At 39.7% G+C, this 26,349-nt stretch overlaps 1 protein-coding gene and 1 long non-coding RNA gene across 6 annotated transcripts in view; one reads left to right on the top strand and one right to left on the bottom strand.

Annotated features, from left to right (window-relative positions):
* The window catches only part of EMC2 (ER membrane protein complex subunit 2), a 62,117-nt gene extending 59,343 nt beyond the window's left edge, over window positions 1-2,774 (bottom strand). The window contains exon 1 of one of the 2 annotated variants that reach the window (XM_002710733.5): window positions 2,649-2,774. In XM_002710733.5, the coding sequence (XP_002710779.1) occupies window positions 2,649-2,688 (40 nt within the window). In that variant the 5' untranslated portion in view covers window positions 2,689-2,774. The remainder of the gene's footprint in view (window positions 1-2,648) is intronic. The other variant, XM_051844768.2, reaches the window with a different exon arrangement.
* Window positions 2,775-2,797: 23 nt separating this feature from the next.
* Window positions 2,798-26,349, top strand: part of LOC103348112 (uncharacterized) — a 209,379-nt gene continuing 185,827 nt past the window's right edge. For 3 of the 4 annotated variants that reach the window (XR_011389296.1, XR_011389294.1, XR_011389297.1), the window contains exons 1-2: window positions 2,820-2,918; window positions 13,297-13,370. This is a non-coding gene — a long non-coding RNA (uncharacterized lncRNA). Of the gene's footprint in view, window positions 2,919-13,296; window positions 13,371-26,349 lie in introns of all 4 variants that reach the window. The other variant, XR_011389295.1, reaches the window with a different exon arrangement.

Below are 26,349 nucleotides of genomic sequence, written 5' to 3'. Positions count from 1 at the left end.
AAAACTGCTATTGTATTAGATATGCTGTCTTAATTAAAAATATAATAAGGAAAATTAAAATCTAAAACATTTGTACACTGTTGCCCAAGTGGGGTCTTTATGTTTCTATGTTAAAAGAAAAACTGAAAATGGTTTATTAAACATAGCAAATAATTTCAATCAGGGTATCTCCATTGAATAAAAGGTCCTGTGCTACATCAACATGTAAATTTAAGTTTAATGAAAGGAACCACTGACTTTATTCTCAAATAGAAGAATGGTTCTGAAAAATAGTCATTCAAGGCACCATTCTAGCTCATACCTTGCAAAAATGATCTTCACAAAACGTATACTCTATTGAATCTGATTATTATCTATTTCCCATACATATTTGTACTTTCCAAACTACAAAGACCCAAGATTTCTATCTTAAAAGATAAACAGGAGGGACCAGGTTGTGGCACAGGTGGTAAAGCCGCTGCTTGAAGTGCGGACATCACAGTCCCAGCTGCTCCACTTCCAATCCAGCTCTCTGCTATGGCCTGGGAACGCAACAGAAAATGATCCAAGTCCTTGCGCCCCTCTACCCATGTGGGAGACCTGCATCTTTACAAAGACATTCAATTTTGCACATAATTCTATGGAATTCACAGACCATAACAGCTATACCTGAATCAGTCAGGGATCTATTGATCTCAAGCTTAATAACCACTGATGACAAATTAAGAAAAGGCTAAGGAAAACTATCCGCATAAAATGAAGTAGAAGATTCAGCAAAGAGAAGTCAGAGAAGTCTGAAAGGTAAGAAGAAAACCTGCAAAGATGACATAAGGAAGGAGCTGGACCTGTGGCATGGGAGATAAAGCTGCAGCATCCCATACAGGCACTAGGTACCAGTCTGAATCCGGCTGCTCCATTTCTGATCCAGTTCCTTGTTAATGTGCTTGGGAAAGCAGCAGAGGATGGCCCAAGTACTTGAGAATAAAGTCAATGGCTCTTTTCATTGGTCTACACCTCGACATGGGGAACCAGAGAAGCTCCTGGCTCCTGGTTTCGGAGCAGCCCAGTTCTAGCAATTGTGGCCATTTGATGAAAGATCTCTCTATGGCAGGCACTGTGGCACAGGTTAAGCCTCTGCCTGTGGAGCCAGCATCCCATATGAGCGTCAATTCTAGTCCCGAATGCTCCTCTTCTGATCCAGCTCTCTGCTGTGGCCTGGGAAAGCAGTGGAGGATGACCCAAGTGCTTGTGCTCCTGCACCCACATGGGAGACCCAGAAGAAACTCCTGCTCCTGGCTTCAGATTGGCACAGCTCCAGCCATTGCAGCCATTTGGGGAGTGAACCAGCGGATGAAAGACCCCTCTCTGTCTCTCCCTCTCACTGTCTATAACTCTACCTCTCAAACAAATACATAAAATATTTGAAAAAAAAAAAAAAAAGAGATATCTTTCGCTTTGTGTAACTCTGCCTTTCAAATAAATAAATAAAGTTTTAAGAAAGAAACAAACTAGCCAAGGGAAGAATTTTTCAGAAGGACTGAGCTAAAATAGCAAAGGCAGTACAGATGTATAAAGCACACATACCAGAGTCAGCCTTAGGTCTCCCTAGAGACCTTAGGGGAGCAGTAGGGTGTGCAAACCAAATTGAGGTTGTTTAAAGTACTTAAGACGGGAGGAAGGGAGAGTAAGCATGGACAACTAAAATTCTCTCAAACGTATACACCCAGCATTGTACTCTTTTCCATGTCTTGCACAAATACCATATTCTCAAAAAACTTGCTTATACTGTTCTTACAACTCTAAATTCTCTTTCCACCTACAAACTCCTAATAAAAGTATGTTACAAACATCAAGAGCTTTCAATAGGCCTAATATATAAATCATACATTCTATATTTTTTACAGAGCCTACTGCATACATCTTTTATGAACAATAAGTTTTCCTATCACAAAAATCACAATATTCTTTGAATTAACCAACTCATGATGCTACTCAGGATGGAGAAAGAAGACTGTCAGAAATGTTCCAGAGTTAATCAGTTCTTTTTCCCTTCAGAAAAGGAATTATTAGTAGGGAGTAAGAAGGAAATGTGTTCTATGTATAACTGTAGTTTCAGGGCTAGAGGGTCAGAGATTAAACAAAAAGTGGAAAAAGTATAAACCTGGTTTGGAGGAAAAAATAAAATGTAAAGTGGCACGACAGAGAATGCTCACGCACCTGCACCTTCTACACATCTTTACTGCAGAGCTGTAAGCTTTACACCTCAGTCAGTACAAGGCCTCACAAGCCTCTGTATTTCATGGCTCCAAAGAAGCTTCAGCAGCCACCTAGCCAGCTCCCCGCGCTGCCAGCAACCCCAAGAGAAGTGTCACAGCCCCAGTACCTGCTCCCTCCCGCCTCAGAAACGGAAGCTGCCCCGGGGGCTGGACTGGCGCCGAAGTAACTCGCTCAGTCTACTGCTGAGCCGACGCGGTGGGGAACGCCACTGAGTTCGTGTCTGGGCCAAGGAAGGGGTCAGCCTCAACCTCCACCTCAGCTTGGCCCGTCAAGAGAGCGCTGCTCCGGTACCGGAGAGAAACCGGACAGCCCAACTCTCCGAGGGCAGCGGGTGTTCCCGAATACCTGCCGCGGACTTTTCACGTTTCTGCTCCCGCCCCGCCCGAAGTTACCTTCCCAAGTGACATCGTAAAGCTCTGAGATCTTCGCCATCTTCCCAAAACCCAGAGGCAGCGGGGTGAGAGGGCGGGGAGACGCCGTCACGTAACCCGCGACCGGGAGGTGGCGGATTACGAAACCACTTCTAATTGGTCCAGAGGACGGAGGGGGCGGTACCCGCCGCGCACGTGTGCGCCGCTCTGTGGTGGGGGCGTAAGGAGTAAGGGGCGGAGCTTGCCCGGCGTTTCGCGGCGCACCCGGAGCCTGAGGATTCCCGGGCGTTGGTGAGGTGTTTTCTGTTTAGCGTGTATTTTAACAAATGCTGTGTTTTTTTTTTAATGTCTTTCACCTCCGGTTTTTCATTTTTCCCTACATCTGTGTATTCCTTCTCTTCATACTCTCCAGTGAGTACTTTGTTGCCCGCATGGCCTGCCGCTACTCAGCCTTCAGCCCCGAACACCAGATTCCCACCTTCCCTAAAGGGATTCTCTGACCCTTTCCTTTTTAATGTCCTACAAAATTGGTAAATTCCAAGATTCTCACTAAGTCTTTTGAAGGAACTGAGTTGGAATCTGCCTTTAGCCTTCATGTTCCTGTGGCCTGGACTTGTTAATAGTCACGTAAACACCCTCCCGCCAGCTTACAGCCTTAGTTAACACTCCTCATGCGTGTTTCTAATTACTCGATCCCTGTCTGTCTCCAACTCCGGATTTGAAACTCTGTAAGCCTTGCCAGTGTGTCAGTGGTCATTAGTAATGAGTGAATGTCCGAATGACACTCTGACTCTCCCACGCTTGGCTTCTCTTTATTCCTTCAGAAGGAACCTCCTTCCCCACCCTTTCTCACCACCTTAGTTGCTTTCAGGAACCTTTGGACCTAGTCCTGTCGCGCTAGGGAGAAATGTATGGGCTGCAAGCAAAAAAAAAAAAAAAAATGATTTTTGTTTTAATTTTGCAAGCCAAAACACATGAATTTACTCCTGGAAGCAATGTAAATATGAAATTAGAGAGGAAAGGTACATCAAGTGAGTAAAGAAGGCTAAAAATACGTGTTAAACAGAAAAACAGTGCTCCGGATACCTGCATTATGCCACAGAATGCTTGGGTTCAAGTCTCAGCTTCACTCCCTGATCCAGCCTGCTGCACCTTGGGAGGCAGCAGTTGATGGCCAATGTGGCTGGCATTTTGCCACCTACGTGGGAGACTGGGATTGATTTCCAGGTGTCCAGGCTTTAGACTAGCGCAGTCTGGGCTATTGGAGGTATTTGGGGAGTTAGCCAGTAGATGGGAGACTCCTGCCTCTCTGCCTTTCAAATAAACAAATAAATAACTAGGTTTTTTGTTGTTGTTGTTTTGTTTTTTAAATTTTTTTGAAGGAATACAAATTTTGTAAGAACAACTTTAGGCATATAGTTATTCTTCCCAACATACCCACCCTCCCATTGACACTCCTACCCCTGCTCCTCCCTCTCTTCCCAGTCCCGTTCTCCTGTGTCCCATTCATTTTCAGTTAACTTTGTATGGAGACCAACTCTATACTAAGAGTTCAACAATTTACGCACACACACACACACACACACACACACAAACAGAACTATGTTACAGTTAATGCTCATAATATAACTCATTGAGGACAGAGGTCCTGCATGGGGAGTTAGTGCACAGTGACTCCTGTTGTTAATTTATAATTAACACTCTTATGTATGACATCAGTGACCACCCAAGGATCTTCTCTTGAGCTGCCCAAGCTATTGAAGCCTTCAGTATTTAGAATAGGCCATTAGCAAAATGGAAGTGCTGTCTTCCCTTTAGAGAAAAGAACATCCTTCTTTGATGGCCACTTCTTTCCACTGGGATCTCACTCACATGTAGAACATTTTTTGCCACAGTGTCTTGGCTTTCCATGCCTGAAATACTCTCACGGGCTTCTCATCCAGACCAGGAAGTTTTAAGCGCTGTTTCTGAGGTCAGAGGGTTACTTAAAGGGTTTGTCAATTGTGAGTTTGCTCTGTGGACTGCTTCCCATTTTGGAACAGTCCTTTTTAATTCTATGTATTATTACTAGACACTTGATCCTACTTATATGATCACTTTGACACTTAATTCTATCTATATGTTCACTTTAACACTTAATATGATCACTGTAGCACTTAAGATGGCATGTTTACCACCCAGCGTAATGGAATTTGGCATCCCATGGCAAGTTTTTTACTGTACACTTAGGAGTAAGTCCGTAGGAATGCATGCAGAACTATACGGCTTTACAAACTTCCTCCTCCCTCCCTTATTCCCACTCTTATTTTTTACTGAGATACATCCTAAATTGACTCTGTACACATATGATTAACTCAGTGTTAAATAAAGAGTTCAACAAATAATACGAAGAAAAGCAAAAAACAATAAAGCAAAACTGTCCCTCAAAAGTGAAGACAAAGGCAGCTCAAGTCATCATTTCTCTAAGTGTCAATTTCACATCTAGTAATTTCATTTTAGGTGCTCTATTAGTTCTCACAGATCAGGGGAAAATATGGTGTTCATACCTTTGGAACTGGCTTATTTCACTAATATGATATTTTCCAGTTTCATCCATTTTGTTGCAAATGACCAGATTTCATTTTTTTAAACTACTATGTAGTATTCCATAGTGTACGTTTCCCATAATTTCTTTATGCAGTCTTCATCTGCTTCCATGTCTTAGATAATGTGAATTGAGCTACAATAAATATGGGCATGCAGGTAACTCTTTTATTTACTGATTACATTTCTCTTGGATAAATTCCCAGGAGTGGGGTGGCTAGGTCATATGGTACATCTATATTCAGATTTTTGAGGTATCTCCATACTGTCTTCCATAGTGACTTTACCAGTTTACATTCCCACCAACAGTGGATTAAGGTGCCTTTTTCTCCACATGCTAGCCAGCATTTATATTGTTGTTTTCTGTATGATAGCCATTCTAACTGGGGTGAGATGAAACCTCATTGTTGTTTTGATTTGCATTTCCTGTCAGGTAGTGATGCTGAACATTTTTTCTTTTTTTATATAGAAAGCTTTTATTTAATAAATATAAATTTCATCAGTACAACTTTTGGATTATAGTGTGCTTCCCCCCATACTCGCCCTCCCACCACCAAACTATCCCACCTCCTATGCCCTCTCCCATCCCATTCTTCATTAAGATTCATTTTTAATTATCTTCATATACAGAAGATCACTTGGTTACTCCTCCACCTGTGGCGCCAGCATACCATATGGGCACTGGGTTCTAGTCCCAGTTGCTCCTCTTCCAGTCCAGCTCTCTACTGTAGCCCCGGAAGGCAGTGGAGGATGGCCCAAGTGCTTGGGCCCCTTCATCCACATGGGAGACCGAAAGGAAGCACCTGGCTCCTAGCTTCGGATCGGCGCAGTGCCGGCCGTGGCAGCCATTTGGGGAGTGAACCAATGGAAGGAAGACATTTCTCTCTGTCTCTCTCTCACTGTCTATAACTCTCCCTGTCAAATTAAAAAAAAATACAGTTGTAACATACTAATAAGAGTCATGATCGGCCGGCGCCGCGGCTCACTAGGCTAATCCTCTGCCTTGCGGTGCTGGCACACCGGGTTCTAGTCCCGGTCAGGGCGCCGGATTCTGTCCCGGTTGCCCCTCTTCCAGGCCAGCTCTCTGCTGTGGCCAGGGAGTGCAGTGGAGGATGGCCCAAGTGCTTGGGCCCTGCACCCCATGGGAGACCAGGAAAAGCACCTGGCTCCTGCCATCGGATCAGCGCGGTGCACCGGCCGCGGCGGCCATTGCAGAGTGAACCAACGGCAAAGGAAGACCTTTCTCTCTGTCTCTCTCTCTCACTGTCCACTCTGCCTGTCCAAAAAAAAAAAAAAAAGAGTCATGATCTATAGTTTAAAAAAGACCCATGAAGATTGTGTTTCTCAGTTTGAGGCCCTGAAGTGAAATGATTTGCCCAAATTTTAGCCACTAATTAGTAACAGAATGAGTGATTCATACGGAGATCAGTTGTTTAGATCAAAGATGAAAGATGAAATATTTACAATAAAAATGTATCTTAGAGAAATTTTGTCATCATTAGTACCGTTTGGGGTGGGGAAAGTGATTGTTTATCAATTATGATATTTCAGCTGTCTAATAAAATTTTCCTTCCATGGGTGCACTCAAAAAACTAGTGTGTCAGTGACAAAAATTCTATATTTTTCTTTAACTTTTTTAAAACATTTATGTATTTATTTATTTGTAAGGCAGAGAGAGAAAGAGTGAACCAGATCTTTTATCTGCTGGTTCACTCCCCAAATGGCCACTACGGCCAGAGCTAGATCAATCCAGGGCCAGGAGCCAGGAGCATCTGCCGGATCTCCCACAAGGGTGCAGGGGCCCAAGCACTTGGGCCATCTTTTCCCAGGCCATAATAGAGAGCTGGGTCAGAAGTGGAGCAGCTGGGACTTGAACCAGCAGCCAAATGGGATGTCAGCACTGCAGGTGGCAGCTTTAACTGCTAAACCACCGTGCCAGCCTCTTCATTAACATTTTATAGCATTTAATTGTAACTGTAAATAAAGAAAAATGTTCTGTAAATAAAATCATAAACCTGAAAACATAGACATCAACTTTATCTTCTTTTTTTCTTTTCTTGCCTTTTTTTTTTTTTTTTTTTTTTTTTGACAGGCAGAGTGGACAGTGAGAGAGAGAGACAGAGAAAAAGGTCTTCCTTTGCCGTTGGTTCACCCTCCAATGGCCACCGCAGCCGGCGCACCACACTGATCTGAAGCCAGGAGCCAGGTGCTTCTCCTGGTCTCCCATGCGGGTGCAGGGCCCAAGGACTTGGGCCATCCTCCACTGCACTCCCGGGCCACAGCAGAGAGCTGGCCTGAAAGAGGGGCAACCTGGGAAAGAATCCGGCGCCCTGACCGGGACTAGAGCCCAGTGTGCCAGCGCTGCAAAGGCGGAGCATTAGCCTAGTGAGCCACGGTGCCAGCCCAAACTTTACCTTCTATAACTACATCTTTACAAGATGTCTCAATATTTTGCCCTTGATTCATTTGAAAAAGAATTTCCACTCTCTTAAGTTAAAAATATTTAACCTAGTTTCTCTGAACACTGCCCAATATAGGAAACAAATACCTAGGAAATTTCCAGACAGCCAAATTTTAGTTTATATTAGTACATGCATTATTATAATGTGCTAAATGCTATGGGGACATTATCTCATGTAGTGATCTCAGAGACACATGAAAATGGCAGATGAATGTCATCTATGACATCATTTTTCTGTGAAGCTATCTTGTGTTTCAGTGATCATTAATCAGAATCAACAAGGATCATACAGGAATACCATTAAATTAAGCCCACATTTCTTTTTGAAATGGGACAAAGTTCAGTTGTTTACCAAGCCAGATTGACCCACAAAGCACTTGAAAGTGTATCTCTTTTATGGTTTACTTAATTCAGTTAATATCTTCAGATCTTATGAGAGACTAAAGAATCCTCTTAAATTTAATAAACTTTTAATTGCATTTACAAAATGTACATTATTTAACAGGACAGAACATAGTACCATTTTCACCACTTTTATAATATCCAGCATTTTCATCAAATCATTTATTTAGACTCTACTGTCCATTATGTACCCTCTTAATTATAGTGAATTAAAATGTCCCACATTATGTAGGTTTTCAACTGCTATTCACTATGATAGTTGTCCATTAAAATAAATTGATTTCACTACAACTCTCATACAGAATGTACCATAGCTTTAAATCATGTTGTTTCTCATTAGTGGATCCTAACTGCAATCCCTTTTTAAAAACTTAAGGGGAAATATAACATACTTATCTTCATTTCATGTTAATAGATTTTTTTTACTGTGACATGTAACATAAGCAAGGAAATTTTCCATACATTTTTATTTACTAAAAGCCAATTTTTTTTTCAGTTTTATTTTATTTATTTAAAATGTAGAGCTACAGAGAAAGAGATGTTCTGTATGCTGTGTCACCACCCAAAATGGCTGCAACAGCCCAGTGCTGGGCCAGGATGAAGCAGGAGCCAGGAGCTTCATCTGGGTCTCCCAAGTGGCTGCAGGAGCCCAAGCACTGGGTCATCTCCCACTGCTATCCCAGGCACATTAGCAGGGAGCTGGATTGCAAGTAGAGCAGACAGAACTCCACCTGGAGCCCATATGGTATGCCTGTGCACAGGGCTGAAGCTTAACCTTCTACACCAAAACACCAGGCCCTGAGAGCCAGATTTGTATGAAATTGCTTTAAAAATCCACTGAACAAACATTATTCTTATTAATTTTTAAAAGATTGTTTATGTATTGTATTGTTTCCCACTGAAAAAAACAAGAGCTTATACTCCTTTAACAACCCAACAAATACTAAAATATTAGCATTTCTAGTTTTTTCCAAGTTTGCTGCCACTTGAAAAATCTACTTTTTTTGTTTTTTTGGTTTTTTTTTTTTAAGATTTTATTTGTTTACTTGAAAGAGTTACAGAGAGGCAGAGGCAGAGAGAGAGAGAGAGAGAGAGAGAGAATAGAGGTCTTCCAGATGGCTCCAAAAGCCGGAGCTGCACTAACCTGAAGCCGGGAGTCAGGAGCTTCCTCCAGGTCTCCCACGTGGGTGCAGGGGCCCAAGGACTTGGGCCATCTTCTACTGCTTTCACAGGCCATAGCAGAGAGCTGGATCATAAGTGAGCAGCCAAGACACTAACCAGCATCCACATGAGATGCCAGCACTGCAGGCAGTGGCTTCACCAGCTATACCACAGCACCGGCCCCAATATATACGTTTTAAAATATGCCAGCCATGGATAGGCACTGTGGCATAAAGCTGCTGCCTGTAGTGCCAGCATCCCATATGGACACTAGTTCCAGCTGCTCTGCTTTCTATCTAGCTTTCTGCTATGGCCTGGCAAAAGCAGTAGATGGCCCAAGTGGTTGGCCCCTGTGCCAGCATGCAAAACCCGGAAGAAGCTTCTGGCTTTGGATTGGTGTAGCTCTGGCCATTGCAGCCATCTAGGGAAATTGGGGTGCCGGTTCTATCCCAGTTGCTCCTCTTCTAGTCCAGCTCTCTGCTGTGGCCCAGGAAGGCAGTGGAGGATGGCCCAAGTGCTTGGGCCCTGCACCCGCATGGGAGACCAGGAGGAAGCACCTGGCTCCTGGCTTCCGATTGGCACAGCACGCTGGCCGGAGCGGCCATTTGGGGGGTGAACCAATGGAAGGAAGACTTTCTCTCTGCCTCTCTCTCTCACTGTCTAACTCTGCCTGTCCAAAAAAAAAAATAAATAAATAAAAAAATTAAACAGCAGCAGATGGACGATCTCTCTGTCTCTGCCTCTGCCTCTCTGTAACTGTGCCTTTCAAATAAATAAGTAAATCTCTTTAAAAAAATGCCAGTCATTCATTCCCTGTCCAAATATATTTTAGAAAGAAGAGTCTCTTGGAAACATTTCCAGTGAGAAAACTTTGGTCCTTCACAGAATTCAAAAACTGATAATTACTCTGTTGTGCCATAGTTGTAACTGTGAAAAGCAAAGTACATCTAGAATATCTCCCACATGAGCAATAAATTAGAGCTGTTTCTTTGAGATCTATAACAATACTTAAGAGTCCACATTTCAAATGATTTTTGTTTAATTTCCCCAAGGTGAATATTCTGTTCTGATGCATATATCTGTGTAAATGTTAACACTTGTGTAAAAATGTATTTTCATAAACATCTGTGTACCAAATATCCAGGAGTCCCTAAGTACAACTACAGTGACTTGATGGTACTAAAACACCATCTGGACTCTACTTTCTACATTAGGACCAGAAATTGTTTGAAAAATGTTTTTAAAGGATATGTGTTCCTGCAGCTGGCATTGTAGCATAGCACATTAGGCCTCCACCTGTGATACCAGCATCCCATATGAGCACAGCTTCATGTCCCAGCTGTACCACTTCTGATCCTGCTCCCTGCTAATAGCCTGGGAAAAGCTGTGGAAGATGGCCCCAAGTGCTTGGGCCCCTGCACCCACAAGGGAGATCTGGACGAAGCTCCAGGCTCCTGGCTTTGGCCTGACCCAGCTGTGGCCGTTGCAGCAATTTGGGGAGTAAGGAAGGATAACTCTTTATCTCTCCTCTTAGGTCTGCAACTCTACCTTTCAAATAAATAAATAAAGATACATATTCCTAATGAGTGTATTAAAACACACTAATGCAAGAATATATTGAATACAAACTTATACATGTTTTAATCACGTGATACTCAGTTATAGATGTAATTTTCATTTTGAGCAGTCCCTCTCTCTGGTGGTTGGGTGGCAGCATCCTTATTACAAGTGACTAAGTCTTGGCTGGCGCCGCGGCTCAATAGGCTAATCCTCCACCTAGCGGCGCCGGCTCACCGGGCTCTAGTCCCAGTCAGGGTGCCGGATTCTTTCCCGGTTGCCCCTCTTCCAGGCCAGCTCTCTGCTGTGGCCAGGGAGTGCAGTGGAGGATGGCCCAAGTCCTTGGGCCCTGCACCCCATGGGAGACCAGGAGAAGCACCTGGCTCCTGCCTTTGGATCAGCGCGGTGCACCAGCCGCGGCGGCCTTTGGAGGGTGAACCAATGGCAAAGGAAGACCTTTCTCTCTGTCTTTCTCTCTCACTGTCCACTCTGCCTGTCAAAAAAAAAAAAAAAAAAGTGACTAAGTCATTTTCTTAGACTTCTAAGCTACCTTAACCTGTCACCAAGCTACAATGCCATTTACTTTACTGGTCATCTTTTCCTTCCTGTGGTCATGCTGACCACTCTTGAATAAAATTAGCTTGAAGATCAATGGCAACGTTGGGCATAAAGTGCCCATGTCATCTTTCAAATCATAGGTCATATCCTCTTTTGAATGTAAGCAGGCTTATTTGATCAACCCCATGGATTGATTGGGGGAAAACACTAGTTTCCTGACATTATATCTCTAAAAAAAACTGTTCATCCACTATACCCATTCCACCAGTCCCACGCCATCTTAGTCACAAGGAAACAGCATGGTCTCAAACTTTTTGTGACATAATTTTAAACATTTTATGTTCTTTATCTTAAAACTATAGAGAACAATATGTATGTGCTTCAAAAGCTGTTGCTTAGTGCAGATTACTGCTTCCTCATTAGAAATCCAGCTTTAAAATACATACTTTAATTTCCTTCTGTTCATAATGTTTATCACATTTTTTTCGAATCTTTAAAATGAACATTTGATGTGAGGAGAGGGGAACATTAGAGGGAGGTAATTACAGTTGATAGCAAGATTATGGAATTTTAAACAATCTAATCATGAGAAAACCCTGGACAAACCTACACAGAGGACCATTCCACAAAAATAATAACTGATTGGTACTCATCAGGGAGTAGCAATGATATATTGCTCTTCTAAGCTTTTAGGCAAATGTTTGGCCTAATACCTATTGTCATATTTTAATGTCCTGTATTTTGTGGAAATTAAAAGTACACGCTTACATTTATGAAAAATCCCCAAAATATTCTATATTAGTTACCAATTGTACATACCATGCCACTGAGGGTGTGGAGCCCCTTTACATTATGCATAATAGCAATGGATTTGCCAACATATATTGCTGTCTTCTACAGAGTTTGCTGGGTTTTAATCCCAAGTTACACAGTCTAGCCATGTAAACTAAGTAGCTTGAGTAGGTTATTTACTGAACCCTAGTGTCCTCATATGTAAATGAGCACGATAATACTTACTGCTTTTATAACAAGTATCATAAATGATAAACACAATGTTCCCCAGATTCTGGCATAATAATATTCTTGAAGTTATATACCAGTTATTGAGTACTTACTATATACCAGGAATTGTACAAATTGCTCTTTTACAGATTATTTCATTAAATTATTAGAACACTACAACAGTTAGGAGAAATTAAATAACTTCTCCAAACACTATGATACAATCTGCCACGTAATAGGTTCCTTGCAAACAGTAGCTGTGTTATTTTGGTCATCTGGGAAGCAGATACTGAGATGTAGTTAGGAAAGCAAGATTCTTGTTGGGAACACTATATGAAAGATAAAAGGGGAGGGAAACAGGATTGCTTAAGGAGAGCCTTTAGACCATGATGTATATGTGATATTTGTGAAAGTAGAAGGGAAACTTTTCAATGAGAACCTCAGACCATACTCTGGCCCTGAGAAAGTATCGGCCAACTCAATGAGGAACTCCTGAGCAAAGATTGCCCATAGAAAAATTTCCATTAGGCAGAAATGGCCAGATGTAGTACACCCACATGCTCCTTTATTGACCATCCCAAGAAGGGCATGACCTCAGATCAAAAGTTGAGTTAAATCTTGAAGGTTTTAATAGCCAAAGACTGTAAGCTTCATACACTCATTGTAGCTGAACAGCAAGTTCTTTCTTGCATCTTCCATTGCTTTTCCCAGAAGCCTTAGTGGGGATCTGGATCTGAAGCGGAGCAGCCGGGACTTGAGCCAGTTCAGATATGTGATGCGGGGACTGTAGGCTATGGCGTACCTTGCTGTGCCCCAGTGCAGACTCCAATTTGCTTGTTTTTTTGTGAGACACAAATCAAGAATCATTCTTTTCATGGGTGGATATTAATACTACTGCCACTGATAAATTATTTAAAACTTCGTATTTCTTCTTCTTCTTTTCAGTTATGTGTCAAATATATCCAGGTGACTTGGAATTTTTAAAATATTTTCCTGGGGCTGGTGTTGAGGCATAACAGGTAAGGCCACCACCTGCAACACTCGCATCCTATATTGGGCACAGGTGTGAGTCCTGGATGTTCCACATCCCATTTAGTTCCCTGATAAAGTGCCTGGGAAAACAGCAGAGGACACCCCAAGTCCTTGGGCCCCTGCATCCATGTGGGAGACTTGAAGGAAGCTCCTGGCTCCTGGCTTAAGTCTGGCTCAGCCCTGGCCTTTGCAGCCTTTTGGGGAGTGAACCAGCAGATGAAAGACATTCTCTCTCTCTTGCTCGCTCTCTCTATCTCTAACTGCCTTTCAAATAAATAAGCTTTCTTTTAAAAAAAAATCCTAAGAATAGCAATATGGCTTTGAAAATGGCAACATTTGTAAAATAATTACAGAGTTTAGAAAATTCTAAAGACATTGCACTCTAATAGTCCCTTGATAATTCAGTGGTGAGCTGCTATACGATCATTGATGGTTGCTTGTTAATAAACTTAAGCAGAGCTAAATATTTAATTAGTATTTTCCCCCAGCAATAGATAATTGATTGTAGGTTTGAAAAATGAATACAGCAGACCCCCAAGGTCAACTTTCACTATCCTTCTGAATGCCAAGACAGTTCCACTTAGCATCTGCTGTGCTGCACAGATACTCTTCTGCGAGGGAATTACAAGAGGTCCATGCTCTGGGATGCCAGAGGAATGATGTAATGACATTAGTACCTACTAGGAAGAGGAAAACTGCTTCCTAGACTGAAATGAATGGCAAAGGTATTCAACGATTGTCTCTTTTAAGAAAATAATTGTACCAACAGAAGACTAGTGACTTTTAAAAGAAAAAAACTTTGGCAGTTAATTCAGGCAGTTACAAATCTCAGAACAAGTTCAGATGTGCAGGAGCAAAATTTGCATTTTTATAAAACTTATTTGAAGTATCAAAATTTAATCTCAATCAATCAAGGTTGGCCCTGCACTGCCCTGCTGCAGCTGCCTTTTTCAGTGCTACTCTGACTTGAGTGAATTTATTCTCAAAATATTTTGCAAACCACAAGATAAGTTCAGACGGTGGAGGAGCCTTTAAAATGGTCTCCAGTGATTTTTAATTTCTGGTTAGCATACCCTATGTGACCCCTCCTGCACTGTGTTATCAATTAGATCTTTCAGAAGTGATGGATTGTAACTTCTGAGGCTAGGTCATAAACAATACTCTGGCTGCTGCCATATTCTCTCTTGATTTAGATATTTCCAGGGAAAGGTAGCTGCCATGACGACACTCAAGCATTCCACACTGTTCGTATGGCAAGGAAAGACTCTGCACCAGCCAGAATTAACTTACGAATTATGTGACACATTTCAGTATTGGTTCTGTAGCCCTACCCAAGGCTGGAGATCCAACTGAAATCTTGACTGCAAACTCATGAAATGCTACCTTGTGCCATACCCACCCAGCTAAGCAGCTGACAGATTTCTAACCCACAAGATCTCTGAGATAACAAAAGATCATTGATATAAGCTGCCAATTTTGAGAGTAAACTCTTACATGACAACAGATAACTGTGCCCCAATCAATTGGAAAGGAAGTAGACACTAATTTTAATGATTTTAATGCTTCTGTGGGGTTTTGGAGGCTTCTCTGCTATTTCAGTCCTTTATCTTTAATTTTGGAGTAGACTAATGATTATGGGTAATGGCTGTTTATCAGCTTTGTCCATTTATTAACAAGCACAACCATTCCCTTCCTTTATCACTCCTGCCTGTGTAGTCTCAAGGCATTGCAGAGAACATTTGGCCCACTAGTTACCAGTACAGACCTTGTACCTGTCTCAAAAGGTCTCTAGGTCATGAGGTTCTCTTAAATTCCCTCCCTAGTCACATCTCTTAGCACCCATTCTACCTCTGGCCCTGTTCTGGGTAATCATACCTCCCTGAGACTGACTAAACATAGTGAAGGCCTCTCTCCCTGACAGCCTGGAAACTGCTTTCATCAGCTCCCCTTAGGTTGCTTGTCTTTCTCTCTACCCTTCCACCTTCATTTCCCATCCCTATGAGAGTCCTATTTCAGTGGCTGGCATTATGGTGTAGAAGGTTAAGCCTCCGCCTATAGTGCCAGCATCCCATCTGGGTGCCAGTTTGAGTCTTGGCTGATCAGGTTCCCTGCAAATGCACCTGGTAAAGCAATGGAAGATGGCAAAAGTACTTGGGCCCCTGCACCCATGTGGGAGACCTGGAAGAAGCTCCTGGCTTCTGGCTTCAGCCTGGCCCAGCCCTGGCCATTGCAGCCATTTGGGGAGTGAACCAGTGGATGGAAGATATATCTATCTATCTATCTGCCTGCCTGCCTATATATCTATATTTCTGCCTTTCAAATAAAAATAAATAAATCTTTAAAAAAATTGACAGCTTCTGCCTGAGTTGATGCCAAATGCCAGACAGTTTGAGAACTGCATATAAAGTCTTAAGTCTTTCTCTTTTGTAAAAAATTTTATTTAAGGTATACAAACTCCATGTATTTTGTATATACAGATTTAGGAACATAGTGATACTTCCCACCCTATCCTGCTTCTTGCCCACACTCCAACCCTTCTTCCTCCTCCCTCTCCTATTCCCACTCTTAAGTTTTACAAAGATCCATTTTCAGTTTACTTTATACTCATAAGATTAAACCTACTCTAAGAGTTCAGCAAATATGAAAAAAAAAAAACCACTATTCCTCAACAGTAGAGATAAGGACTATAAACAATCGTCAAATTTCTAAATGTCAATTTCACTCCAATACATTACATTTTAGGTATTCTATTAGTTACCACATATGGGGAAAATGGATGGTATCTGACTTTTTGGGGCTCATTTATTTCACTAAATATAATGGTTTCCAGTTGCATCCATTTTGCTGCAAAAGATGGGGTTTTATTTATTTTTTACTGCTGAATAGTATTCCATGTATATACCATAATTTCTTTATCCAGTCATCTGTTGATGGACATCTGGGTTGATTCCATATCTTAGCTATTGTGAATTGAACTGCAATGAAATGAGGGTACAGATAACTCATGTGCTGATTTCATTTTGTATAGGTAAATTCCCAGGAGTGGGATTGCTGGGTTGTATAGTAGACTATTTTCAGCTTTTAGATATACTGTCTTCTACAATGGCTAAACCAGTTTATATTCCACCAACAGTGGATTAGGGTACCTTTTCCCCACATCTTTGCCTGCATTTATTGTTTGTTGATTTCTGTATGAGAGCCATTCTGACTGGAGTAAAGTGGAACTTCATTGTGGTTTTGATTTGCATTTCCCTGATGGCTAGTGATCCCAAGTATTATTTCATGTATCTGTTGCCCATTTGAATTTCCTCTTCTGAAAAATGCTTGTTCAAGTCATTTGTCCATTTCTTAACTGGATTGTTTGTTTTGTTGTTGTTGAATTTTCTGAGGCCTTTATATGTTCTGGATATTAATCCTTTATCAGTTTCATGGTTTGCTAATATTTTCTCCCATGTTGTCAGTTGCATATTCACTTTGCTGAGTGTTTCCTTTGAAGGGCAGAAGCTTCTCAGGTTGATGTAATCCCATTTGTCTTTTCCAATCGATAAATAAGTCAATAGGAAATGGTAATTCACCTATTTTTCAAAGTGACAACATCTTTACTTTTAATTACTCTTAACAAAACCCCCAAAAGCCAAACTTGTTTCTTAACTGTATTATCTGTGTCTTTAAATAAAAAATATGTTACTGGAATGTCTTGGCATATGAGTCTCAACTAGTGTTCATTATCATTTTAAGAATTTTTTTTCTCCTTCTTAGTAAATCTCTGAAGGAATAAGCATATTACAAAGTAAGAACTACTGTAATTTTTTTATTTTAAAAACATGTTTGGGGAAGGGTTGCTCTAGTCTGATCTAAGAAGAAAAATAAAATTATAGTTGAAGTATTTTATGATGTAAAATATTTCTGGCAAATTTAATTTGGCTATAGATCTTCTCTCATGGAGTCAGCAAAATTCATTTTGGTTAAACTTTAGACTAAAGCAGTAAATGTATTACTCATTTTTTATTTCACAGATCACATACATTCTTCATTTCAGCAACAAAGTAGTGAATATACAAGTATGCAAGGCATTTTCATTGGATGTGGAACTGAAGATACTGTGACCCTTACAGATAGGGATAGTATTAACAAGTAGAAAATACAATGAAGAACACATACACAGTGTTTCTGTTTAAACTTTACTTACTTTGAGAACCCATGGGATAAATTACTGCAGCCTTTGGGAAAGCAGAACCATTAAAATTAGGAGATGGAAAAGATTGAATCAGTGCTGATGTAATCTAGGCCACTGATGATACAAGAGATTCCCTTAATTCTGCCTACATGTAGCATCTGTTGTAATGCTTCAGACTAGGAGAAATTTCTGAATCTGGTTTGTGCCTTTCCAAATCTGTGCTTTCACCTTAATTTTATCTCAGTTTCTGTTGTAACTTCTTTGCTATCCTCAGAAAAAAAGAAAGGAGGCCTTAAAATTCTATTTCATTCAGTTTCTTTATAATAGTAATCTTGAAAGCAAAATATGTCATTTTCTGTGATAAGATAACTTTGTGGAGCACAATGGTTTAAACACGGCTTAGGATGCCTTCATCTAATATCAGAGTGCATGGGTTCAAGTACCTGCTCTATTCCTGATTCCAGTTTCCTGCTAGTGCACACCTTGGGGAAGAGTAGGTAATGGCCCAAGTACATGTGTTCCTGCCACCCACTGGGGAGAACTTGAGTGAGTTCCCATCTATTAGCTTCAGCCTGCCCATCACTGGCTGTTGTAGGCCCTTGCAGTGGGCAACATCTTTTCCTCCATTAGTGAGGCTGTTTCCTCTCTATGCCTTTATATTTATAAAATAATTAATTTTTAAAATACTTTTTCAGGTAAATTTCTCAGTTTAAGTCTTTTCTCAATAAAATAGTAAATCAAGCAATATTCTTACATATAAATGAAAATAGAAATCTCATAAATTACAGACTTTTGTATGCTGTGAATTCTCAAGAGGAAATTATGCTTTATTCCATTATGCTCTTTCATCAAGATTCATTAGAAATAAAAGTGTGGTACAGTTTGAAATGGATAGCATATGATCAAACTTATGAAAGTAATCTGTTTTAATATGTTGATTATCCTAATTAAGGTACTATCTTATATACTAAAGGGATGATTTAGGAGCTTGATATGGCATTTATGATTCTTATTCATCGAACTTGACTCAGCCTGAATATAGAGCATAAGACATCAGGTTTGCACTGTGTGTTTTTTTAAATGAATAATAAAAAGTGTAAACTGGCTACTGGGTTTTTCTTTAGTTCATAAATAGACTAACATATCATAATACCATTAATTATATTTTCCCATTCTAAAAATCCTAGGAAATAAAAAAAAGCTGTTGATATCATTTTTGAGGAGTGTAAATGATAACAGTGAAATTTTTTGTGTTATCAAGAGCTAAATTTGACTTATCACTTATGAAAACAGTTATAATTGGCAGCATAACATCCATCAGTAGATATTTACGTGTCATCAGAGGAAAAATTATCAACCTAAACTGCACACTAAACACAATTCACTGAAAAACAAAACTTAACCCACAGTCCACTTGTTTGATTTTGAGACTTCTTTAACATTTAATTATAATCATTTAAGATTAATTACATAAATATAACCTGCATAGACAATTTTTTATTGGAAGAAATAAGTATTTTTTAATTTGAAGAAGAAAAATTTTTGTAACTCAGCTGAACTTCTGAAATATATCATTGAATTCCAGTAGGCAAATGTATGAGGTTATGGTTTTTTATGAAGAAACTGTCACTACCAGTCACCCAATTATATTGTAGGAATGCAAATAATGATTTGAATGAATATATGATACAAATATAAGAACAAGCTATGGGACTGGTACTGTGACATAGTGGGTAAAGCCGACACCTGCGGTGCTGGCATTCCATATTGGCACCGGTTCAAGTCCTGGCTGCTTTACTTCTGATCCGGCTCTCTGCTATGGCCTGGGAAAGCAGTAGAAGATGGGCCCCTGTGCCCATGTGGGAGACCCAGAAGAAGCTCCTGGCTTCTGGCTTAAGATCAACCCAGTTCTAGCCATTGCAGCCATTTGGGAGTGAACCAGTAGATGAAAGACTTTCTGTCTTTCTCTGGCTCTTCCTCTCTGTAACTCTGCCTTTCAAATAAATAAATAAATCTTCAAAAAAAAAAAAAAGCTATTTCTGTTTTTTACCATCGAGAAACTGTTGAATTAGTTTTTTCACCTAATATAATTGTGCGTAATATGCTAAAACATTTGTATTCCTTGGAATTCTAAAACTTGGATACGATTTCTGGCTTTACTAGTTATTAATAATGTGACCTTACAGAAGACCTGTATTATCTCATTTACTAGAAGGTAATAATACCTGCCTTCCAGGGTTTTTGAAGAGATTAACATAAACATGTCTGTAAAAGCATAGCACAATACCTGACACATCAATAAAATAAATCTTGTTTTTGAAAGTAATCATTGTAATGAAGTCACCATTTCATGGGCTATTTCTGTTTCTTTTTCCATTTATCATTCTGCCTTAGTACAGGATGATCTAGCAAACTGTAATATTTTCTTGATGACAGTTAAATAGAAGCCTGATGTCGACTTGAAAATAATATCTCAAAAGCATCAAAGATAATTTCCATTTGTTACCTTTTAATAAACATTTTATTACTCCATCTAAGTTTGTAAAATCTATAGGCAGTTGTTTTGAATTTTTATCTAGATATCCAGGAAGTCCAAATGAGTTCTTAAGCTTATAAAATAAGTGTCTTTCTACTCTAAGGTCTTTATGAAGACTTGGAATGCAGTGAGATTATAATCACACCTGTCTTGAGTCTTTTACGACATGTAACCTAAACTGAAAATTTTTAATCCATAAAACCACTGCTGATAAACACTTCTAACACACAGATTTTTTCTTTTCTCTTTGGAGTTTCCCTTTAATGACTTCAGTAAACAAGGCCGAGATATGAACATCATTTAAAATAATTTTAATTAAAATTTTCAGCTTCAAGAGAAAATGAATAAAAGTATCAAGACATGAATAAATGAGATATTTTTGTGCCTGGTAACATGCTAATTCAAATACCTTGCATTTTAGAACCTAGTATATTTTCTTCTAGCCCATTACTCATCATCTTAACCCTATTTCTTGCTTCTTAGCTACATATGAAATAAAATAGATGAGGTTGTAAGGATTGGTTCCACATGGTTGAAAATAGAAATGTACTTTTTAAACTCCTTTAATAATAATCAAAGCAACAGTTGTATAAACAATAATTCCTGGAATACTCTTCTGTAATACAGGGGTTGTTTTCATACCACTGGCACCCTTATGAAAATCTTCAAATAACAACTTACATCACCAGGGTATCATATTGACCTAGAATACTGGTCAATTGTGATAATGTCTCTAGGAGAAAAAAGAAGATTGGGAGTTTTCCTAAAACATCCCAGATTTAGAATACCAGTGCCTACATGTGGAAAAAAATTTAAGGGTGAGCACAGAGGAAGACATAGATTCTTCTTTACATTTTTCACACTTTACCATCTCATTTGCGATCCTTATGAATGAGGAATCTGCTCTGTAGATTCTGCACATATAAGGATGAAGATATGGGCATTCTTGTGACTCTGGATAGAGAATTGGAGAGAATGAAGTAACTTTCATGGATCTTGATAACTCTCTGTGTCTTTGAGTCTTGAAAGACCTGTTCTTGAGTTTTTAATTAGTGATTTATTCTTTAAATATTTCTTCAGGGGCCGGCGCCGTGGCTCACTTGGTTAATCCTTCGCCTGTGGCACTGGCATCCCATATGGGCTCCGGGTTCTAGTCCCGGTTGCTCCTCTTCCAGTCCAGCTCTCTGCTGTGGCCTGGGAAGGCAGTGGAGGATGACCCAAGTGCTTGGGCTCTGCACCCGCATGGGAGACCAGGAGAAAGCACCTGGCTCCTGGCTTCTGATTGATGCAGCGCACCGGCCATAGCAGCCATTTGGGGGGTGAACCAAAGGAAGGAAGACCTTTCTCTCTGTCTCTCTCTCACTGTCTATAATTCACCTGTCAAATAAATTTAAAAAAATATTTCTGCAAATAAGTTCTCCATCATTACTTAGCTAATTTTTTAAAAAGATTTTGTTTTATTTATCTGAAAAACAGTTGTACAGAGAGAGGTAGAGACAGAGAGAGAGGTATTCATCCGCTGGTTCACTCCTCAGATGGCTGCAACAGCCGGAGCTGTGCTGATCCAAAGCCAGGAGTCAGAAGAAGAGCAGCTGGGACTAGAACCAGCACCCATATGGGATGCCGGCGCTTCAGTCCAGGCCTTTAACACACTGCGCCACAGCACCAGCCCCTGCTTAGCTAATTTCAGTGAGTTTCTGTTCCTCACAACCAATGACTACTTAATTTTGAGAGCAATCTTTCACAGAGGTAAATTGTTAAAGAGATTCTTTCAGCTGTAGTATGACATGTTAGATCTTTTATTCTTGTTTTTAATAGTTAGTGTATATATACATTATATATATATATATACACACACATCTTGCAAAGTTATAGATGCCAAACAAAAGCATTAATTTAGTAAATCAAAACACTAACATAATGTGAAAATAAGAAACATTATTTCACCACAATAAATAAAAAAAATCTAGAGGTGAGCATTTGCCCTAATTACTAAGATACCAGTTAAGAGACCTACATTCTGCCAGCGCCGCGGCTCATTAGGCTAATCCTCCGCCTTGCAGTGCCGGCCCACCAGGTTCTGGTCCCGGTCGGGGTGCCTGATTCTATCCCGGTTGCCCCTCTTCCAGGCCAGCTCTCTGCTGTGGCCAGGGAGTGCAGTGGAGGATGGCCAAGTACTTGGGCCCTGCCCCGCTGGGAGACCAGGATAAGTACCTGGCTCCTGCCATTGGATCAGCACAGTGTGCCAGCTGTGGCGGCTATTGGAGGGTGAACCAAGGGCAAGGGAAGACCTTTCTCTCTGTCTCTCTCTCTCTCACTGTCCACTCTGCCTGTAAAAAAAAAAAAAAAAAAAAAAAAAAAAAAAAAAAAAAAAAAAAAGAGAGAGAGACCTACATTCCACATTGAAGTGCCTGGGTTCATTTTCCAGCTCCTGCACTTGATTCCAGCTTCCTTCTGTGGAACCTGAGAGGCAACAGTGATGGTCCAGCTGGTTGGATTCCTGCACCTTGCATGGGGGACGTGGATTGAGTTCCTGGCTCCTGACTTGCTGTCCTGCTACCCCTACCCCTGCCATTGTGGGTATTTGGGAAGTGAGCCTGTGGACGGGAGTCCTCTCACTCTCCCTCTCTATCTGAAATTATCATAAGTAGAAAATACCTTCTGAACATCATAGCTTAATAACACAGTAAACTGTATGATAACAGTTTTTCCTCCTTATAATCATGTGACCACTGCTCAGCATCTTGAGAGAGTATCATGCCATATATTGCAAGCCTAGGAAAATGCCAAGATTCAGAATTCAAAATTCAGTTCCTAAAGCCATTATTTTCATGTGGCTTTGCATCATCATAAACTCAAAAATTGTAAGCAAGGGGCTGGCATTGTGGTGTAGCAGGTAAGGCTGCCACCAGCAATACCGACCCAGCTGCTCCACTTCTGTTCCAACTCCTTGCTAATGGCCTGGGAAAAGCAGCAGAAGACAGCCCAAGTGCTTGGGCCCCTGCACCCACGTGGGCTACTTGTTGAACCTCCCAGCCCTTGGCTTCAGCCTGGTTCAGCCCTGGCTATTGCAGCCACTTAAAGAGTGAGCCAATGGTTGAAGATTCCCTTTCTTTCTGTAACTCTTTCAAATAAATAAATAAATCTTTTTTTTTAAATAAAGATTGTAAGCCAAAACATCATAGATTGGGAACCAGCTGCATGCTCCTATATAGATCTTGACCTTTAGTTTTCCAATCTTACTTATTTTCTCTGTTAAATATTAGGATTTCCTTTTGATATTTTATTTAGTTTTTTTTATTGAATGTACATAGTTTTTAAGAAGCATGTTACTAAAAAACTTAAAATAATGCCAACCCCCCTTCCCAAATCACACTTGAATTCTTGTGAACAAATGTGTTTTCTCAGTTATTACCATATTTCTAAATGATATATTTTACTTCATATCAATGTTATCAATGACATCTTTCCCACCACTTCATTTCCCCTTCCCTATTTTTCCTACATAGTCTATACTTTATTATGACTTTACTGTGACCAAATACATTTTATTTTTACAAATTTATTTAGAGTTACTGTTTTTATTTGAAGGACAGCAACAGAGAGAAAAATATGTCTTCCATCCACAGTTCACTCCCCAAATTCATTTTATTACTGAGCCAAATAGGACACTACAACTTCTCTTTCTTTCTTAAGGAACCCTCATTATCCCCTGCCCCCAGAACCAGTAATTTTTAAAGTTTTCATTTGCTAATTTGTATTTATTTTTCATTTCTAAATTTACCCTAGTTTTTCAGTGTTATTTTCCAAGCACTCAAACATCAATTTCTTTGTTTTTCCTCATCTTCTTTTTCCTTCTATCCCCCTGCTCTAATATAGACTGTTCTCTAGATATTTCAGTTTTAAGAGATTTTCCTGTGTAATTCTTTTGAAGATGTCATTCCCTCCATTTTCTTATTAAAAAGCTAGGCTTTTGGGGGGGGGTCCTCTAAGTTGTTTTGTTTTTTACTTTTCATCTGTTTGATCTTTTTGCTCTACTCAACATTATCTTCCAGATCTATTGAATTTCTGATTTTTGGCCATTTTACTGTTTTCCAAAATTTTTCTGTGTTCCACTTCCAGTTTTTATAGCATCCTATTCTTGTTTTCACTTGCAATAATCCTGTTACCTCTCTAAGAACATCTTTTAGTTATATTGCATTCCCTTCAGTGTCCCTGATTCCTCTGGATATATTTTCTCTGAAGTCTTGAGTCTGTCTTTCATGTTGAAGAATTTCCTCAAACGTCGTGTGATGTTTAGCTATTTCATTTTTAAGAATAGTATGCTAGAATGGTGTATGGAAGATCTGTATATTTTTGAACAGGTCCTTCAGCTATATCATGATTGTCATGAACCTGATTTTTTTTTTATTAGAATCTCCCAAACATCAGTTTCTTTCTTTCTCTTTCTTTCTCTTTCTCTTCTCTTCTTCCTTTTTTCCTTTTCCTTTCTTCCTTTCTTGAAAATTTAGACTTAATCTTTTTTGGCATCAGTAAACTTTCCCTTCCTGTACTTCACTCTGACCAATGTCGCTGATCCAGAACATCTTAGTTCTAGTAAACCAAATAGAGACTAAAACATTGATATTTTAGAAAACAGAATAATAACTTAGTTTAGGGATATAAGGTAGGAGACAAAACCTGGGGACTTAGCCACTTTTCAACCTTAGTCACTTTTCAGCTCCTTGTTTTCAGTGTTAAGCTTTCTTTTTTTTTTTTTTTTATCTTTTATTTAATGAATATAAATTTCCAAAGTACGACTCATGTGTTACAATGGCTTCCCCCCCCTCAGTGTTAAGCTTTCACTACCAGCACACCCAGTGCCTTGTGCCTCCTTCTCCTAAACCTTTCCAAGATTCTGTTGTGCAAATTAGAATTGAAAGGAAAAAGAATGCATGTTTCTCTTGGATAATCTATGTAGACACCCAAGTTATAGTTTCCACTACCGAGCACTACTCTCCTGCTTTCTCTCAGAGAATTCCATTGAAATTTCTCATTATCTTTATCTCACCATTTTTATTATATTTTTGGTCTGTTTTTGTTCCTGTACTTATTTTATGAAGCTCTGAGAGACTGAAAAAATGGGGCATGTTTTACCTGTTTTCTTATTTCAAGAAGGGTAAACTTAGATTCCCTTCTTTTTAAAAAGTTTTTAAAAAATGTTTGAGATACCATTATTTTCATTTTCCATTATAGTCAAAGGCTTAATGCTCTACGAAATAAAGAGTTTAGCAAACAAAAAGTAAAAGACCATAGCTTAGCAGGAACACAGGGGACATAATAATAATCAAATGAAAAAATGTCAACTTCACCAATATCAGTAAACTTCAAGGTAATCACAGACCACCAAAACTATATAGTAAGCTCATAAAAATTTGCCCAACAAAGATTCAAAACAAACTCTGACAAAACAGTGTATTTTTCAAATGCACAAAGGCATTTTTTGCTTTTTTAGTTCCCACATACAAGGGAGAAATGCAAAATTTGTCTTTCTGTGTCTGGCTTATTTCACTCAACATGATACTGTCCAGTTTAAGATGCTTCTGCTCATTATTTTTCCAGTTCTTGGGTTTATCCCCAGGTATATGATACTTTAGGGATTGCAACATTAAAAAAAATTGCATGAAGAATTTTCCTGAATTGACGAAGAGAACTTTAATTATAATATCCTATAGTTTACTCACTAAAAAGCATGATACTAGCCAACAGGAAAAAAAAAAAAAAAAAAACACTGTAATATTGGTAGCCACAGTTGGCAGAGCTGTGAATTTTTAGACAATGAACACAGGAGCTCAGTGAGTGGAATAATGATGCAGGTAATTTCATGAAGCTAAATTATGGAGTTTTTGTGACATTCTTGGGTTGACAGATGGGATGCCATGTGTTTGTCAGTGATCCTATGAAATGTGACACTCTGCCCTTTAAATTTCAGCATTAAAAGTTGAGTACAAAATTTTTGTTTACCATGATTACTACCCCCCAACTAGGAGTCATCTGAAGTTGTATACATTGGCCAAAATTTTTAAATACTTAGGAGTTGGAGAAAAGTCTGGTTATAAACTATATGCCAATATAAAGTATTCAGAGAAAAATAGTTTAGTCCAGTTTACAAAATAAGACTGTCTGCCTGAATTTCACCTTGCTTCTGCCACCCATCATAAGTGCCAGCAACCATTCATATTGTCCTTGAAAAAGCATTACACAACTATGGGTT

Source organism: Oryctolagus cuniculus, chromosome 6, assembly GCF_964237555.1.
Source record: "Oryctolagus cuniculus chromosome 6, mOryCun1.1, whole genome shotgun sequence".
NCBI classification, from domain to species: domain Eukaryota; kingdom Metazoa; phylum Chordata; class Mammalia; order Lagomorpha; family Leporidae; genus Oryctolagus; species Oryctolagus cuniculus.
Note: the sequence above shows the minus strand (reverse complement) of the source record. Positions and strands in the feature narration are given on the sequence as shown.